General features: G+C 40.9%; 1 protein-coding gene across 1 annotated transcript in view; it reads left to right on the top strand.

Annotated features, from left to right (window-relative positions):
- The window catches only part of ttn.1 (titin, tandem duplicate 1), a 142,949-nt gene that overhangs the window by 116,796 nt on the left and 8,730 nt on the right, over window positions 1–17,423 (top strand). Inside the window, exons 177-207 of the mRNA XM_077002317.1 lie at window positions 75–371; window positions 467–1,054; window positions 1,141–1,443; window positions 1,543–1,839; window positions 1,950–2,237; window positions 2,357–2,656; window positions 2,757–3,059; window positions 3,169–3,474; window positions 3,567–5,333; window positions 5,425–5,718; window positions 5,812–6,096; window positions 6,185–6,484; window positions 6,579–8,645; window positions 8,737–9,039; window positions 9,149–9,454; window positions 9,541–9,831; window positions 9,918–10,214; window positions 10,298–10,603; window positions 10,685–10,987; window positions 11,092–11,373; window positions 11,955–12,548; window positions 12,647–12,937; window positions 13,020–13,319; window positions 13,406–13,708; window positions 13,843–14,145; window positions 14,253–14,837; window positions 14,957–15,259; window positions 15,350–15,649; window positions 15,735–16,304; window positions 16,423–16,728; window positions 16,818–17,411. Coding sequence (XP_076858432.1) covers window positions 75–371; window positions 467–1,054; window positions 1,141–1,443; window positions 1,543–1,839; window positions 1,950–2,237; window positions 2,357–2,656; window positions 2,757–3,059; window positions 3,169–3,474; window positions 3,567–5,333; window positions 5,425–5,718; window positions 5,812–6,096; window positions 6,185–6,484; window positions 6,579–8,645; window positions 8,737–9,039; window positions 9,149–9,454; window positions 9,541–9,831; window positions 9,918–10,214; window positions 10,298–10,603; window positions 10,685–10,987; window positions 11,092–11,373; window positions 11,955–12,548; window positions 12,647–12,937; window positions 13,020–13,319; window positions 13,406–13,708; window positions 13,843–14,145; window positions 14,253–14,837; window positions 14,957–15,259; window positions 15,350–15,649; window positions 15,735–16,304; window positions 16,423–16,728; window positions 16,818–17,411 — 13,932 coding nt within the window. The remainder of the gene's footprint in view (window positions 1–74; window positions 372–466; window positions 1,055–1,140; window positions 1,444–1,542; window positions 1,840–1,949; window positions 2,238–2,356; window positions 2,657–2,756; window positions 3,060–3,168; window positions 3,475–3,566; window positions 5,334–5,424; window positions 5,719–5,811; window positions 6,097–6,184; window positions 6,485–6,578; window positions 8,646–8,736; window positions 9,040–9,148; window positions 9,455–9,540; window positions 9,832–9,917; window positions 10,215–10,297; window positions 10,604–10,684; window positions 10,988–11,091; window positions 11,374–11,954; window positions 12,549–12,646; window positions 12,938–13,019; window positions 13,320–13,405; window positions 13,709–13,842; window positions 14,146–14,252; window positions 14,838–14,956; window positions 15,260–15,349; window positions 15,650–15,734; window positions 16,305–16,422; window positions 16,729–16,817; window positions 17,412–17,423) is intronic.

The raw sequence follows: 17,423 nt of genomic DNA, 5'->3' as shown, positions 1-17,423 counted from the left end.
TCTATTAACTTATTGAATAATGGCCCAGTGGTATTTTGAATACAATCATTAATGTTTTATCATTGTTTCAATAGAAATACCAAGTCCCCCAGCCCGGCTTGGAGTAGCTGCAGTAACAAAGGACAGTGTTACAATTATATGGTCGAGACCAGAGTTTGATGGTGGAAGCAAAATTACCAGCTACCTCATTGATGCTCTAGAGAAGAATCAGCAGAAGTGGGTGAAATGTGCCTCTGTAAAAACCAATACACATACAATCAAAGGCTTGAGAGAAAATGCAGAGTACCTCTTTAGAGTTCGTGCTGAGAATCATGCAGGACTCAGTGAGCCAAAGGAAATGATGATTCCTGTGGTTGTGAAAGATCAACTTGGTGAGTGTCATTTCATTTTTGGCTTCTGTCTCATCTTATATGCCTAATATAAGTTAACTCCTCTTAATTTTATTAATGTACATTTCTTTTCACAGAGGGACCTGAGTTTGACTTGAAAAACTTCCCACATAACACTGTTTATGTGAGAGCAGGGTCAAATCTGAAGTTTGAGCTTCCTCTTCTGGGCAAACCCATGCCAAAAGTGACAATGACCAGAAACAATGTTCCAGTTAAATGTGGAAAAAGGTTTAGTTTTGAAGTGACCCCTGAAAGTCTTAATATCAACCTCAAAGAAAGTATTGCAACTGATGCTGGAAGATATGATATTGTGGCCTCCAACACAAGTGGAACAACTAAAATATTCATTAACATACTAGTTTTGGATAGACCCGGTCCTCCAGTTGGTCCAGTGGAAATAAGTGATATCGGAGAAACAAGCCTGACTCTTAAATGGCTCCCTCCTGTATATGATGGTGGTAGTCCAGTGACCAACTATGTTGTTCTCAGACGTGAAACTAGCACACCAGCTTGGGTAGAGGTGTCATCCACAGTTGCCAGGAATGCAATGAAAGTCAACAAATTATCAAAGGGAGAAGAATACCAATTCAGAATCAAAGCAGAGAATCGCTTTGGTATCAGTGATCACATCGACTCTCAGAGTATAACTGTGAAACTTCCATACAGTAAGTATTTTAGTTCATTACATTTTTGGTGTTACAGTAATAAATATATTTTCCCAAATATTCATCTTTCTCCTTCTTGATTTTAGCAATCCCTGGGCCACCATCAACACCATGGCTGAGCTCTGTTTCAAGAGAAAGTCTAACTGTCTGCTGGCATGAACCTGTAGTAGACGGAGGCAATCCAGTGTTTGGATACTATGTTGAAATGAAAGAAAGAACCAGTGCCCTGTGGCAGAAAGTCAACAAGACATCAATCCCTGGTAATCAAATCAGGGTGACAAATATATGTCCTGGGACAATCTATGAATTCAAGGTTGCTGCAGAAAATGCTGCTGGTATAGGCAAGTTCAGCAAGACATCAGAAGAAGTACTCGCCATTGATGCTTGTGGTATGTGTCTGGGATGATATAAGTGTTGTGTATCTAAAAAAAAAAATTATATCAACTGGCAAAGCTGTTACTAAAATCAAAATAATTGTTTCATTTTAGAACCTCCAGCAAATGTGAGAATCTCGGAAATTACAAAGAACTCTGTTAGCCTTGTTTGGCAAAAGCCTCCTTTTGATGGTGGAAGCAAGATTACTGGCTATATGGTAGAAAGACGAGATGCACCAAATGGCAGGTGGACAAAGGCTAACTATACCAATGTCATCGAGACAAACTTCACTGTGTCCGGCTTGACACAGAATCAATCATATGAATTCAGAATCTTTGCGAAAAATGCTGTTGGCTCTGTAAGCAACCCTTCTCTTATTGCTGGACCAGCAACCTGTGTTGATGTTTCTGGTATGTTTTCATAATACACAGTATCTACAGCTTATCTTCAACTGATTAAATTCTTAATAATTAAGTACAATGATGCAATTTAAACATTCTTTCAAAATGTTCCCTTTCAGGTGCTCCAGCCATTGACCTGCCTCCTGAGTACTTGGATGTTGTAACATATAAAGCTGGGGCTTCTATCAAGATAAAACTGGGGATTGTTGCTAAGCCTTTGCCAACATTTGAGTGGCTCAAGGATGGAAAAGAATTAGTAACAAGTGCACAGCTGTCAATTGAGAGCACCACCGATTCATCTGCCATTCTTATTAAGGATGCTACTCGTCTTAATACTGGAACATATGAACTGAAGATCAAGAATGTCTTTGGCACAGCCTCTGCCTCCATCAGAATATTAATTTTAGGTGTGCATAATTATAAACTTTTAAACTACTACTTAAAATATGTATTATTTTGATGCATTTTACATGTCTTCAGATTGTATTAATCTTTTTGTATATTCCTTATGTTTTGAAATTACTAGACAAGCCTGGCCCTCCAGCTGGAAACATTGAGTTCAAATCAGTGACTGCTGACAACATAACTATTGCATGGGAACCTGTAGCAGATGATGGAGGTTCCAAAGTCACTCATTATATTGTGGAAAAACGTGAGACGAGCAGAGTTGTGTGGTCTACCATTTCTGATTGTATGGAAGAGCGAACAGTCTTTGTCCAGAAGTTGCTCAGAGGAAGCGAATATATCTTCCGTGTTAGAGGAGTCAACAAATTTGGAGCTGGAGATCCCTTGGAGTCTGAGCCTGTTATTGCCAAGAATGCATTTGGTAATAAATGATAGGTCCTGACACTGAGAAATAATTCATATAACAATAGTTAAAGAATACTTAAATAAATTACTCAATTGCAATTGTATTTTTTGTTCAGTTACTCCCGGACAGCCTACCACACCAGAGGCAACAGAAATCACAAGAACATCCATGAAAGTTGTATGGAATAAACCAGGTGTGGATGGTGGTAGCAGGGTTACAGGCTACTACTTACAAAGACGTGACAAGAAGAGTCTACGTTGGATTATGGTCTACAAAGATCCCATCAGTGACACCACAGCAAAGATCCATCACTTGACCGAAGGAAATGAATATCAGTATCGTGTGAATGCAGTCAATAAAGCAGGAGAAGGGCCATTCTCAGATGTGTCTGACTTCTACAAAGCAGCTGATCCTGTTGGTATGTATTCCCACGTTTTCTAACATTGTGTTGAATTAATCTTTTTTATTACAAACCCCTGATTTGATGTGCAGTATTTCCTTATCAAGGTTTGTTAAAACTCTTACAGATTTACCTTCTGAGCCAACTAAGCTGAAAGTTGTTGACTCAACTAAAACATCCATTACTCTTGAATGGTCCAAGCCACAGTATGATGGAGGCAGTGAAATCACTAGCTATGTTATGGAGAAGAAGGTCAGTGAAGAAGGAGAATGGACAGTTATCAGTCGTAAGGGTGAAGTCAGAACATCCGAGTATGTTGCATCAGGACTTAACCCAGATGTTGACTACTACTTCCGCGTTTCTGCTGTGAATTGTGCTGGTCGGGGAGATCCAATAGAGATGGAGGAGCCAGTCCAAGCCAGAGATATTCTTGGTATGTATAGCTTATTTTATTTCTTAATCAGAAATAATTATATATTAATTGTTGTGTGTGTAACCTATCTTTATTTGTGTTAACATTTGCAGAGGAAGCCCAGGTTGACACAGATGTTGCAATGAGAACACACTATGTTGTAAAAGCTGGCAAAGATGTTGAAATCATGGTGCCCCTGAAGGGTAGACCAGCACCAACTGCTTCTTGGATGAAAGAAGATAAAAACATTGATAAAGATCCTAAATATAATATTCACAGCACAGATACTTCGTCATGCCTTGTAATTTCTCAAGTAACCCGAAATGATTCTGGAAAATACACCATTAAAATATCAAACGGAGTAGGAGAGCCAAAATCTTTGACATTAACAGTCAAAGTACAGGACACTCCTTCTGCCTGTAGAAATCTTGTTCTGAAGGATGTCACTCGTGGCAAAGTCACATTATACTGGGAACCTCCTCTTCTTGATGGTGGTGCTGAAATCACTAACTATATCGTTGAAAAGAGAGACTCTTCAAAACGTACATTTGCTTCTGTAACAAACAAATGCACAGACACTACATATGTGATTGAGGAGCTCTCTGAGAAAATATCATACTTTTTCCGTGTACTGGCAGAAAATGAGAATGGAGTTGGTGATCCATGTGACACACCAGAAGCAATTAAAGCCACTGAGAAACCAGGTCCAGTCAAAGATCTAGCTATGAAAGACTCCTCAAAAACATCAGTAACTCTGCAATGGAACAAACCAGATTATGATGGTGGTAGCATTGTTACAGACTATATTATTGACAAAAGACTTCAAGGTCAAGAGGATTGGGCCCCTGCAGGAACAAGCAAGCAATGTGAGCATGAGGTCACAAAACTTAAGGAACTCACAGAGATGTTCTTCAGAGTTTGTGCCAAAAATGAGAAGGGCAACAGTGATTTTACTGAGGTTGGTCCAATAAAAGTAAAGGACTATATCATTCCACCGGAAGCAAACCTTGAAGACTATCCTGATGGAAAAGTGAGTGTGCGCATTGGCCACAATGTACATATTGAGTTGCCATACAGAGGCAAACCAAGGCCATCAGTACTTTGGCTGAAGGACAATTTGCCACTAAAAGAGGGTGATAAGATTCGCTTCAAGACAACAGAAAACAAGGCAATCCTTAATGTAAAGAATGTGGAAAAAGAGAATGGAGGTAAATATACTCTTACACTTGACAACAAAGTCTGTAGGAAATCATTCCATGTACAAGTCATTACCCTTGGACCACCATCAAGACCCGTTGGACCCATTCGTTTGGATGAGGTGAGAGCAGAAAATATAATGATATCTTGGGATGAACCAAATGATAATGGAGGTGGAGAAATAACTTGTTATGCCATTGAGAAGCGTGATACCTCTCAGACAGACTGGAAGATGGCATGTTCAAGCGTGATAGGAACATCATTCAACGTACCCAATTTAATCAAAGGAGTTCAATATCAATTCCGAGTTTGTGCAGAGAATAGGTATGGCGTCAGTGAGCCCCTTCTTTCACAAAACGTCATTGCCAAGCACGAGTTCAGACCACCAGGTTCACCAGGAATGCCTTTTGTCTACAATGTCACCAATGATGGCATGACTATTCGGTGGGATAAGCCTGTCTTTGATGGTGGATGTCCAGTACTTGGGTACCACGTTGAAAAGAAGGAGACCAACAGCATCTTGTGGCAGAAGGTCAATACAATCTTGCTGACTGGAAATGAATACAGGGTTAATGGCCTTATTGAAAGCCTGCAATATCAATTCAGAGTCTATGCTCAGAATGATGCTGGTTACAGCCGTATGAGTGAGGAGAGCAAACCAGTAACGGCTGTTTCTCCTGTTGGTGAGTTTATTTAATTAGTTAACCTTTACTTTTGAAAACATGTTGAAAAATCTAACTGATTCCATAAACTGTGTACATGACTTTGTCCTAGATCCTCCTGGTATTCCTGATTATGTGGACGTAACAAGTGAATCTGTGAAGCTGAAATGGGATGCACCCAAACGAGATGGAGGAAGCAAAATTGTTGGTTACAATGTTGAGAAGCGTCAGGGGCAGGGTCGCTGGTTGAAGACCAACTTCTCAGATGTGACTGAGACTGAGTTTTTAGTGACTGGACTAGCTTGTGGTGAGAGATATGAATTCAGGGTGATAGCAAGAAATGCCATTGGCACTGTAAGCCCACCTTCTCAGTCCTCTGGCTATGTTCTCATCAGAGATGAGAGTGGTAAGTATTTTCTGTACATATAATTCTAGTTTTTATTGTCACCTTCATATTTTGAGGCATCTGAATAATATTTTCGCACTTTTCCATTCACAGTGGCTCCAAACATTGAATTTGGTCCAGAGTACTTTGAGGGAGTTGCCATAAAAGCAGGGGAAAGCATCAGGCTTAAAGTCTCAGTTACAGGAAGACCAACCCCCAAGGTCAAATGGTTCAGGGATGGGATAGAACTAACTAAAAAGATGGTAGATATAACAACAACTGCTGGATCAACCACCCTTTTTATCAGAGATGCTGACCGCTCTCATCGCGGTGTGTACAGTGTAGAAGCCAAGAATTCTATTGGAACCAAGAAGGAGGAAATGAAAGTTGAAGTTTTTGGTATGAATAATGTTTTTGAAAAGTTGTTAGTTTTCATTGTATTTGTATATCTATTATTTGTAAATGTTTATAACCTGATGCTTCCTAGATACCCCTGGAGAGCCTGTTGGACCAGTCCTCTTCAGTAATATCTCAGAGGGCAAAGTAACACTTTCTTGGAATCCACCAGAGAATGATGGCTGCTCTGAGGTCACTCATTTCATTATTGAGAAGCGTGAGACCTGCAAAATTTCCTGGTCACTGGTTACAGATGAGTGTAAGGAGTGTACATACAATGCCACCAGACTGCTCAAGATCAATGAGTACCAGTTCCGTGTTTCTGCAGTCAACAGATTTGGTGTCAGTAGACCACTGGACTCTGCCCCTATAATTGCCCAAATGCAGTACAGTAAGTATGCATGTTGCTCATGTTCATCATGTATAGTCTGTATACTGAAAAAAATAACTGTAAAATTCCATAATTTTTTTCTTTCTTCCAATAGCCACTCCAGATTCTCCTGGAACTCCTGATGCAACAAATGCTGATGGAGAGAGTATTACCATTGGCTGGACTCCACCAACAAATGATGGTGGAAATCCAATTAAGTATTACATTGTTGAACGACGTGAGAAAAAGACTGGGCGCTGGCAGAAGATTTTAACGAGGAAACCCATTACTGAGTCTGCCCATAGAGTAACTCATCTTACTGAGAATGTGGAATATGAATTCCGTGTTTACGCAGCTAATGATGCTGGAGTTGGGGTTCCAAGCAATATTTCAATACCAATTAAATGTGCAGAACCAACTGAAGTCCCTGATGGTCCATCAATTATAAATGTCACTGACACCACCAATACATCAGTAAGTCTGGAATGGACCAGACCTGGCTATGATGGTGGTATGGAGGTCCAGGGTTACATTATTGAGATGTGCAAGGGATCTGAAAAAGAATGGCATAGAATTAATGAGGATCTTTGTACTGTCACAAAGTATACTGCCACTAATTTGGAAACTGGTGCAGAGTACAAGTTCAGAATTGTGGCAGTCAATGCTGTTGGAAAGGGAGAAGCCAAGGAGATGAGTGAACCAGTGCAAGCTGTGTATAAACTGTCTGCTCCAGAGATCGACATTGATGCAAGCTTCCAGCAGACGCATATTGTAAAGAGTGGAGGCCATGCATCACTTCGCATTTCTTTCAAAGGAAAACCAGCACCTACAGCTTCATGGATAAAGGTGGATGGAGAACTTGGTATTATGGCAGATATAACTACTACAGAGACATTCAGTTGTTTGACACTGGATAATTGTACACGAAATGACAGTGGAAAATACACACTCACGATTGAGAACAGCAGTGGTAGCAAATCCATCACTTTTACAGTTAAAGTTTTAGACACACCTGGAGCCCCAGGTGCTTTTATGTTCACGGATGTCACAAGAGGAGCTCTTTCCTTCATGTGGGAGCCCCCAGTCAATGATGGTGGTGCACGTGTTCATCACTACATTGTAGAGAAGCGTGAGGCCAGCCGTCGTACCTGGACAGAAGCAGCACCTAAGTGTGTTCAGACATACTTAAGAATTTGTGACCTCTTAGAAGGAGTACCATACTTTTTCAGGGTTATGGCAGAAAATCAGTACGGCATTGGTGAGGCTTATGAAATGCCTGAGCCAATTGTTGCCACAGCTGAACCAGCTCCACCAAAGAGACTGGATATAATTGATACCACAGATTCAACAGTTACCCTTGCCTGGCTAAAGCCTGAACATGATGGTGGCAGCCGTGTCACAGATTATTGTGTTGAGACCAAGGCAAAGGGAGTGGATAAATGGGTTGTTGGTGGCACTACCAAAAACCTAAGTCTTGTGGTTGAGAGGTTAACGGAAGGAACAGAGTATGATTTCCGTGTCAAAGCTAGGAATGATGCAGGTTTTAGTTTACCTAGAGAAGCATTCTCCTCTGTTATTGTTAAAGAGCCACGTATTGAGCCAACGGCAGATCTCAGTGGCATCACCAATCAACTTATCACTTGCAAGACTGGCAGTTCATTTGAGATTGATGTCCCAATTAGTGGCAGACCAGCTCCTAACGTCATTTGGAAGCTTGAAGAGATGAGGCTAAAGGAAACTGATCGGGTCTCAATCAAGACAACCAAGAACAGGACCACTTTGACAGTTAAAGAGAGCATGCGAGGTGACGGAGGAAGGTACTTCCTAACCCTTGACAACGTTGCAGGGGCTAAGACATTCACCGTCACTGTCAATGTTATTGGCAGGCCAAGTCCTCCAGAGGGGCCTATTGAAGTTTCTTCAATTACGGCCGAGTCTTGCACATTGTCATGGAATGTGCCTGAGGATGACGGAGGAACTGACATAACTAACTATATTGTTGAAAAGCGTGAATCTGGTTCTACTGCCTGGCAGCTTGTGAACTCTAGTGTGAAACGGACATCATTCCATGTTTCTCATCTGACAAAGTACATGCAGTACACTTTCCGTGTCTGTGCTGAAAACAGATTTGGAGTGAGCAAATCAACTGAGTCTGAGACCATTGTTGCAGAGCATCCGTTTGGTAAGCCACTGTGAAAATGTGACAGTGTACAATACCATCTGGTACTTTATTTCTTAAAATTAATATTATATTCACTGTTTTTCCAACACAGTTCCACCAGGGCCTACAACTAGACCAGAAGTGTTTACTGTTACTGCTAACAGCATGAGCATCCGTTGGGAAGAGCCATATCATGATGGAGGCAGTAAGGTCACTGGTTACTGGATTGAGAAGAAGGAACGCAACACTATTCTGTGGGTCAGAGAGAACACTATTCCATGCTTTGACTGTTACTACAAAGTCGATGGCCTTATTGAGGGTCTTGAGTACCAGTTCAGAGTGTATGCAATGAACAGTGCTGGCCTCAGTAAAGCAAGCGAAGCTTCAAAAAGAGCTGTTGCTCAAAATCCAGTGGGTGAGTTCAGAATTAAACATCAAAGTGTCTTTCTCTTTGCCTCGATTAACTGGGTTGTTTATTAACAATCAAAAACATTAATGTTTTTTTTCTGTGAATTTATCTCAAGATCCCCCAGGCAAGCCAGAAGTGACCAATGTATCAAGATCTACTGTTTCAATTAAGTGGTCAGTGCCATTGAATGATGGTGGCAGTCCAATTGTAGGTTACATTGTTGAGCGCAAGCCATACACTATTTCTGGAGAAGGCCGCTGGCTGAAGTGTAATTACACTAATGTTACTGATACAAACTTCACCATTACTGCACTGGAAGAAGGAGAGGTATATGAGTTCCATATCATTGCCAAGAATGCCAATGGAGTGTTCAGCTTGCCATCAGTGTCAACAGGAGCTGTTACTTGCAAGGCAGAATACAGTAAGACTCAAATTTATTTGCAGAGCTGAATTATAGTGTTGGTAATCAACAATCAGTAACATATGTCTTGTTATTTTATTTTATAGCTCCTCCCAGAGCAGAATTGGACAGCAAACTTCTTGTGGACACAGTTACAGTCAGAGCAGGATCGGACCTTGTTCTTGATGCTGTTGTTGGTGGCAAACCAGATCCAAAAGTCTCATGGGCAAAAGGAAATAAAGAGCTGGAACTCTGCGAGAAATACTCATTACAGTATACTACCACCCGTGCTTTAGCAATAATCAAGTTCTGTGATAGAGATGATACTGGAAAGTATGTTCTGACAGTTAAGAACGCCAGTGGAACCAAAACAGCTGAAGTTTGTGTAAAAGTTCTTGGTAAGTATAATCAATTAATCTCCAGCATGTATAAGCTCGACCCTTAGTGCATCATAATCTTAGTACTGCCTGTGTTCTTTATCAAGATACCCCAGGTCCATGCCAAGAGATAACAGTGAGCGGAGTTACCGAAGACAAATGTACACTGTCCTGGAAAGAGCCACTAGAGGATGGTGGTGACACCATTGCAAATTACATTGTGGAGAGAAGGGACACCAACAGACTCAACTGGGTCATTGTGGATGCTGAATGCAAGGCCCTCACATGTAATGTTACCAGACTTTTCAAGAACCATGAATATATCTTCCGTATCACGGGTGTAAACAAGTATGGGGCAGGTGTGGCAGTGCAGTCTTCAGCCATCATTGCTAGAAACACATTCAGTAAGTATAACATGTAGTAAAACTATGACTTCAACAGTAATCACACAGGCATACATTGACTGTTTTAATCTATTCAATTACAGCTGTCCCACTCCCTCCGGGACCACCAGAAATCCTTGTTGTTGGAAAAGACTTTGCAACCATTGAGTGGCAGAAACCCGAGAATGATGGTGGTAGTGAAATTACAAGCTATCTGATTGAGAGGAAAGAGAGAAAGAGTATCAGATGGATTAAGGTCAACAGAGATTCTGTACTCAGAGATACAACCTTCAAGGTTACAGGTCTTCAAGAGGGCAACATTTACCAGTTCCGTGTTACAGCCATGAATGCAGCTGGGGACAGTGAGCCTAGTGAAGTGTCCATGTATGCTGTCTGCAGACTACCAACAGGTACAGTATTGACACAAATTGATTTAATATATGTAACAAAATTACTGAAAGTTAAGTAAATATGAAAATTTTCCACTCCAGGGAAACCAGATGCTCCTTCTATACCACGTGTAACAGACACACACAAGGACAGTGTTAGTCTTGCCTGGGCAAGGCCGGTGGAAGACGGAGGTGCTGATATTATTGGTTACATCCTTGAAATGCAAGAAGTAGGTACAGAAGAATGGACAAAGACCCATGAGAAGACACTTAGAGGCACAGAGTACACAATTACAGGTCTTACCACTGGCAAAAAGTACTGTTTGAGAGTTGCTGCAGTCAATATCAATGGTACAGGGGACTTCAGTGATCCAAGTACTGAAGTAGAGCCTGTAGAAAGAATTGGTAAGTTTACCCTCGGTAGAACATATTTCAAGTGCAAATGAAAGTTTTGTTTCTTTGTTTTATTGCCACCAGAATAAAAATATTTTCCTATGGTAATTTTTCAGAAACTCCTGACCTTGAGATTCCTGATGATCTAAGGAAGACAATTTGTCTGCGGGCAGGAAGCTCTCTGCGCTTCCATGTGGCTGTCACTGGAAGACCAGTTCCAGCCATTACCTGGAGCAAACCTGGGGTTGATCTCCAGAACCGTGGCTTTATTGAAGTTAGTGATACTGCCACAACTCTGATTATTGACAAGGTGCACCGCTACGACGCTGGAAAATACACCCTTGAAGCTTCTAATTCAGCTGGAAAGAAGGATGCTAGCATTCTTGTCAAGATCTATGGTATGTTTTGAATATTTAACCAGACATGATATATTTTATATTTTATACAATGGTCATGCAATTATATTTTTTTTAAAAGCAGGTTGACCTAACTGTTAAAGTGTAACGTTGCGAGGCTTGCAGGATGCAGAGACAAGTGGCACTTAACATGAAGGTTTATTTATACTAATAGTGACTACGCATATAGCAGACTGTGAACATTAAGGACATTGACTCACAAAGACGAACATGGGACAAGACTAACACACACAATATATATTGAACACATAATGAGCACCGCGTGCAGCACATTGGACTAACGAGATGAGTGAACTCCTACACAGACAACCACACCCACAGGAAGTACATATATAGACTCCGACTACATCCACACATGTCTGAAGGGAGGGGTCCGGGGCAGTATCATGTAATAAAGATCAAAATAGGATTGAAACAAAAACTTTATGGTACACCAAGCCTAGAGTTTACACTTAGCTTTTTCTTTCTTTGAAATTAATTTACAAAAATGTAGCACATAGAGTATATTGGAAACTACTTCTAAATGCAAAAATGTAAAATAATTGGTATCATTACTTTTTCAGATACTCCTGGTCCACCAGGCCCAATTAAAATTAAGGAGCTCACAAAAGAGTCTGCTTGCATTGCCTGGGATGCTCCTGAAGTTGACGGTGGGGCACCTGTTAACAATTACATAATTGAGAAAAGAGAATCATCAACAAGAGCCTACAAAACAGTGACTTCCAAATGCAACAAAACATCGTACAAAATTACTGGCCTGGCAGAGGGAATGCTCTACTATTTCAGAGTCTTGCCAGAAAACATCTATGGAATAGGTGAACACTGTGAGACACCAGATGCTGTGCTTGTGTGTGAAGTACCATTGCCTCCAGCAAAACTTGACATTGTAGATATCACAAAGTCTTCAGTAACTCTTGGATGGGAGAAGCCTGAACACGATGGAGGCAGCAGGATCACCGGCTACGTTATTGAAGCTTGCAAGGCTGGCACAGAAAAATGGATGAAGGTTGCCACTCTGAAATTAACAGACTTTGAGTTCACTATTGATAAACTGAATGAGAACGAGCAGTACCTCTTCAGGGTACGTGCTGTCAACAGCAGAGGACTTGGTGAGCCCAAGGAAACAGTTACTGCTGTGACAGTACAAGAACAAAGAGGTATTTCTTAGCTTTTATGTAATAAAAAGATAGATAATAATAAAACATAATAGTATAATTCTCTTTATTTGGCTTATATATATTTGTTTCTATTTCAGTAATGCCAAAAGTTGATCTGTCGAGCATTCCACAGAAGTTGATCAGTGTGTTGGCCGGCAAACCTCTTGAGCTTAATTTGCCAATCATTGGACGACCACCTCCAGTTTGCTCTTGGTTCTTTAATGAGAATAAGTTAAAGGTAAAACAGGAACGTGTGAAGATTCAATCAACTGGTAAATTCTCTAAGTTAACTGTTCTTGATACCACAATTGATGATAGTGGAGAGTACACCCTTGAAGTGAAAAATATTACAGGAGTGACTACAGAAACAATAAAAGTCATCATCCTTGGTAAGTAATCTTATAATGTCACAGTTTTCAGGATTCCAAGATTTTACAGCATGCTTAACTAAAATGTCTTTCTGCTCTACAGACAAACCTGATCCACCTAAAGGGCCTATTAGATTGGATGAGGTCGAAGCATCCTCAGTTACTGTAAGCTGGGATCCACCAGACAGAGAAGGAGGCGCTCCCATCAGTAATTATGTGGTAGAACAGCGTGATGCCCATCGTCCTGGATGGATACCTGTCTCTGAATCAGTCAGCAGACCAACCTTTAAATTTGACAGACTGACTGAGGGAGACGAATATGTCTTCCGTGTTGCAGCAGTCAATCGCTATGGTACTGGAGACTTCCTGCAGTCTGACATTGTCATATGCAGGAGTTCCAAATGTAAGAAAAACCTTCTAATCCAAATTATTGTACATTTTTCCAATTTTATATGCTCTCAAAACTAACAGACATTTCTCTTGTGACAGCAATTCCTGGGCAACCAGGCAGACCGGTAGTGTTTGATGTGTCTCGTGATGGTATGACTGTTGCCTGGGAACCACCAGATGAGGATGGTGGCCTAGAGATATCGGGCTACATCATTGAGCGCAAGGAGGTCAGAGCTGACAGATGGGTGCGTGCTAATAAGAACCCTGTGACAATGACAAGATATAGATCCACTGGTCTTATTGAGGGCCTCGAATATGAGCACAGAGTGACAGCCATCAATGCTAGAGGGGTTGGGAAACCTAGTTTTGTCTCCAAGTCAGCAGTGGCAACTGATCCAGTTGGTAAGTATACTTTATATTTAGATTATTTCATTTCTCAATGTAATTTTCATTTTGATTTTTGAATGTCGAAACACTATTATAATAATTTATGTTAAACCAATTATAACAATGATTATTATTTATTATTTCTGTAGACCCACCTGCTTCACCTCAAAACCCAAGAATCACTGAAACCACAAAGACATCTGTGTCTTTGGCCTGGAATCCACCTGATGAGGAAGGTGGCTCTAAAGTTTCCGGTTATCTGATTGAGATGCAGAAGGCTGGTTCCGTATCCTGGATCAAGTGTAATACTACACCAACAATGATCTGTGAATACACTCTGACCAAAATGCCACAAGGGGAGGAGTTCAAATTCAGAGTCATGGCCTGTAATGCTGGTGGACCTGGAGAACCTGCTGAAGTGCCAGGAACAATCAAAGTAACAGAAATGCTTGGTATGTTGTCACTTTGCGTTTATAACCATGAACTATTATCTGCCATGAGCTCAGTTATATTGCACCAGTCATCATCAAACTAAGTGTAAAAATTTGATTTATTTCAGAACCTCCAAGTCATGACCTTGAAGCTAAGTACAAAGATGTCTTTATTGTCAGACATGGAGCAGTCATCAGACTTTCAGTTCCAGTCAAAGGCAAACCAACACCCGTTTGCAAATGGACAAAGGACGGTTCTGAGGTTTCTAACCGTGCGATGATTGCCTCCAGTGAAGATGTTACTGAGCTTGTTATCAAGGATGCTGAAAACATAGACTCTGGCATATATTCTCTTCATCTTGAAAACAAGTGTGGCAAAAAGATGGTACAGATCAAAGTTAAGGTTATTGGCCGTCCATCTGCCCCTGAAGGCCCTCTTGAATTCGATGATATACAGTCTCGTTCCGTAAGAGTGAGCTGGAAACCACCCAAAGATGATGGTGGTTCAGAAATCCTTGGCTATATTGTAGAGCGACGTGAGGCAACAAAGGCAGCCTGGTACACTGTAGACTCACAAGTGGTTGACAGATCCCTGGTGGTTAAAGGACTGCAGGAAAATGCTGAATATCACTTTAAGGTGACAGCAGAGAATAAATTTGGTATCAGCAGCTCCCTTAAATCTGAACAACCTGTTGTACCAAAGACTCCGATTTGTAAGTATTATTTTTTTTTATTCTTTTTTTGTTTTTTTTTTTTGTTGTTTTGTTAAAGTGCTATAAACAAATATTGTTTATACTACCAAATAAATGATAAATGCTTTTTGCGTAAACAGGTGTACCAGAAGCTTCAGGTACACCACCAGAGATCATGGATGTTACCAAGAATTCTGCTGCTTTGGCTTGGACTAAACCTAAAGATGATGGTGGATCTCAAATCACTGGATACTTCATTGAGTACAAAGAGGCATCATCTGATAAGTGGGTTCGTCATGAGAAAAAGGTTGTTTCCACCATGTACACCCTGACTGGACTCACTACTGATGGAGAATATCAGTTCCGTATCATTGTTGTAAACGACATTGGAGAGAGTGTACCTGGGCCTGCGTCTGATTCTGTCATATGCAAAGATCCATTTGGTAAGGCAGCATTTCTTATAATTTCTTAAATGCTACCCATTTCTGTCACTTAAACGGAATCTCATGTTACTACACTCTTCTCTACCACAGACAAACCAAGCCAACCAGGTGAGATAGACACTGTGACTGTAACTAAGGACTACATCTCTATTCGCTGGGAAGCTCCTGAATGTGATGGTGGAAAGCCAGTTCTTGGTTACTGGGTTGAGTACAGAAAATCAGCAGAGAGTACCTGGAAAAAATGCAACAAGGAACGCTTAAAGGACAAACAGTTTACCCAGGGTGCTTTGCAGGAGGCCACAGAGTATGAATTTAGAGTTTTTGCAGAAAATGAAACGGGCATTAGCAGACCCCGCAGGACTGCAACAGGAATCAAAACTAAACTGAGTGGTAAGTGTTTCTATAGGTTGTATGTGCTATGCTCAATGTGCATAATTGATTCTTTTTTGACATTTTCTTCTCTTTTCTTTACCAGTTGGAACTGCACCAGGTCTCAGAAAAGAGATAGATGAAGTTACTGTCAAGCTTGGTCAGACTGCCACCCTAAAATGTCAAATTATAGGAAGGCCTGTTCCAGAAATTAAATGGTACAAAGGTGGAAAGGAAATCAAAGAGGGTCGAAAATACACTGCAACCTCTGATGGTCGCAACCACACATTGACCATCTCAACAGAACAACAAGATGATGAGGGCTTGTACACTTGCAAGGGTGTGAATGAAGCTGGAGAGTGTGAGACTAGTGGAACCTTGGTTCTAGAAGCAGCACCGAAATTCCCTGTCCCCTTAAAAGACAAAATCTTTGCGGGATGTGGTACCACGGTGCGCATTCATGCTGTATACATAGGTCGCCCAGAGCCCAAGATCATGTGGTTGCATGGTGCCAAAGCTATTGAACCCTCTGAGAACGTCGCCATTGAAAACACAGACCATTACACTCATTTGATTTTGAAGAATGTCCAACGCAGGGTGAATGGTGGACAGTACAGAATCAGGATCAACAACCACTTTGGTTCTGCAGATACTGTAACTCAACTTGAAATCCTAGGTACTTGTCTTACATTAAAGAAAAATCTAGGATTACATTTTAAGGTTAAAAAAATGTACAGTGTTGTAGTATGCATTTCAGGAAAAATTTAATTAACTTAAATATCTTTTGTCCTCAGATAAACCTGCCATGCCTGAAGGTCCAATAGTTCTTGATGCTTTATTGAAGAATTCTGTGATCATTAGTTGGACCGCACCAAAAGATGATGGTGGATCAATGATCACAAACTACATTGTGGAGAAACGTGAAGACAAAGAAGACTCAGAGTGGCATCTTGTGACATCATCAGTCACTGGCATCTCATGCCGCATTCCCAACCTTATTGAAAATGAAGGTTACTTCTTCCGAGTTTCAGCACAAAACCGTTATGGCAACAGTGAGCAACTGGAAACTCCATCTGCTATTCTTATCAAGAGTCAGTTAGGTAAGTAAAATAAATCAATACATTTTTTAAATGTATGAGAAAGAAAGCTCAGAATTATTATTTACCTATTCATTTAAAATATTTCACAGATAAACCAGGGGCACCAGTGAAACCTGTTGTGTCTGGGGTGACCAAGAGTTCCTGCGTTGTGTCTTGGAAACCACCTCTTAGTGATGGAGGCTCCAAAATCAAGAATTACCGTCTTGAGAAACAAGACAAGAAGAAGGGTGACTGGGTCTCTGTAACCACTGATGAAATCCACCAGACAGTTTTCTCGGTTAAAGGACTTACGGCAGGTGCTGAGTACATTTTCCGTGTTAAATGTGAAAATCTTGGTGGAGAAAGTGAATACAGTGAAGAGTCTGACCCAATTATTCCAAAGACGGATGTTGAAGTCCATGCTCCTGCCTTCAAAGAAGACCTCAGGAGCTTGAGTGTTAAATACAAGAGCACTGCAACATTTGTTTGCAAGATTGCAGGACAGCCTAAGCCTGTGATTAAGTGGTTCAAGCGGGGTAAAGAGATTCAGACAGATGGAACTAAAATCAAGATCCAAGAATTTAAGGGTGGTTATCATCAGCTTGTCATTGTTAATGCTGATGAGGAAGACTCAACTGTCTATCAGATCAGAGCAACAAACCAGGGAGGATCCATCTCTGCCACTGTTTCTCTGGATGTTGAAAGTAAGTAGAAAT

This window comes from Brachyhypopomus gauderio, chromosome 4 (assembly GCF_052324685.1).
Source record: "Brachyhypopomus gauderio isolate BG-103 chromosome 4, BGAUD_0.2, whole genome shotgun sequence".
Classification (NCBI taxonomy): Eukaryota; Metazoa; Chordata; class Actinopteri; order Gymnotiformes; family Hypopomidae; genus Brachyhypopomus; species Brachyhypopomus gauderio.
This window is presented reverse-complemented; position numbering and strand designations above follow the sequence as displayed.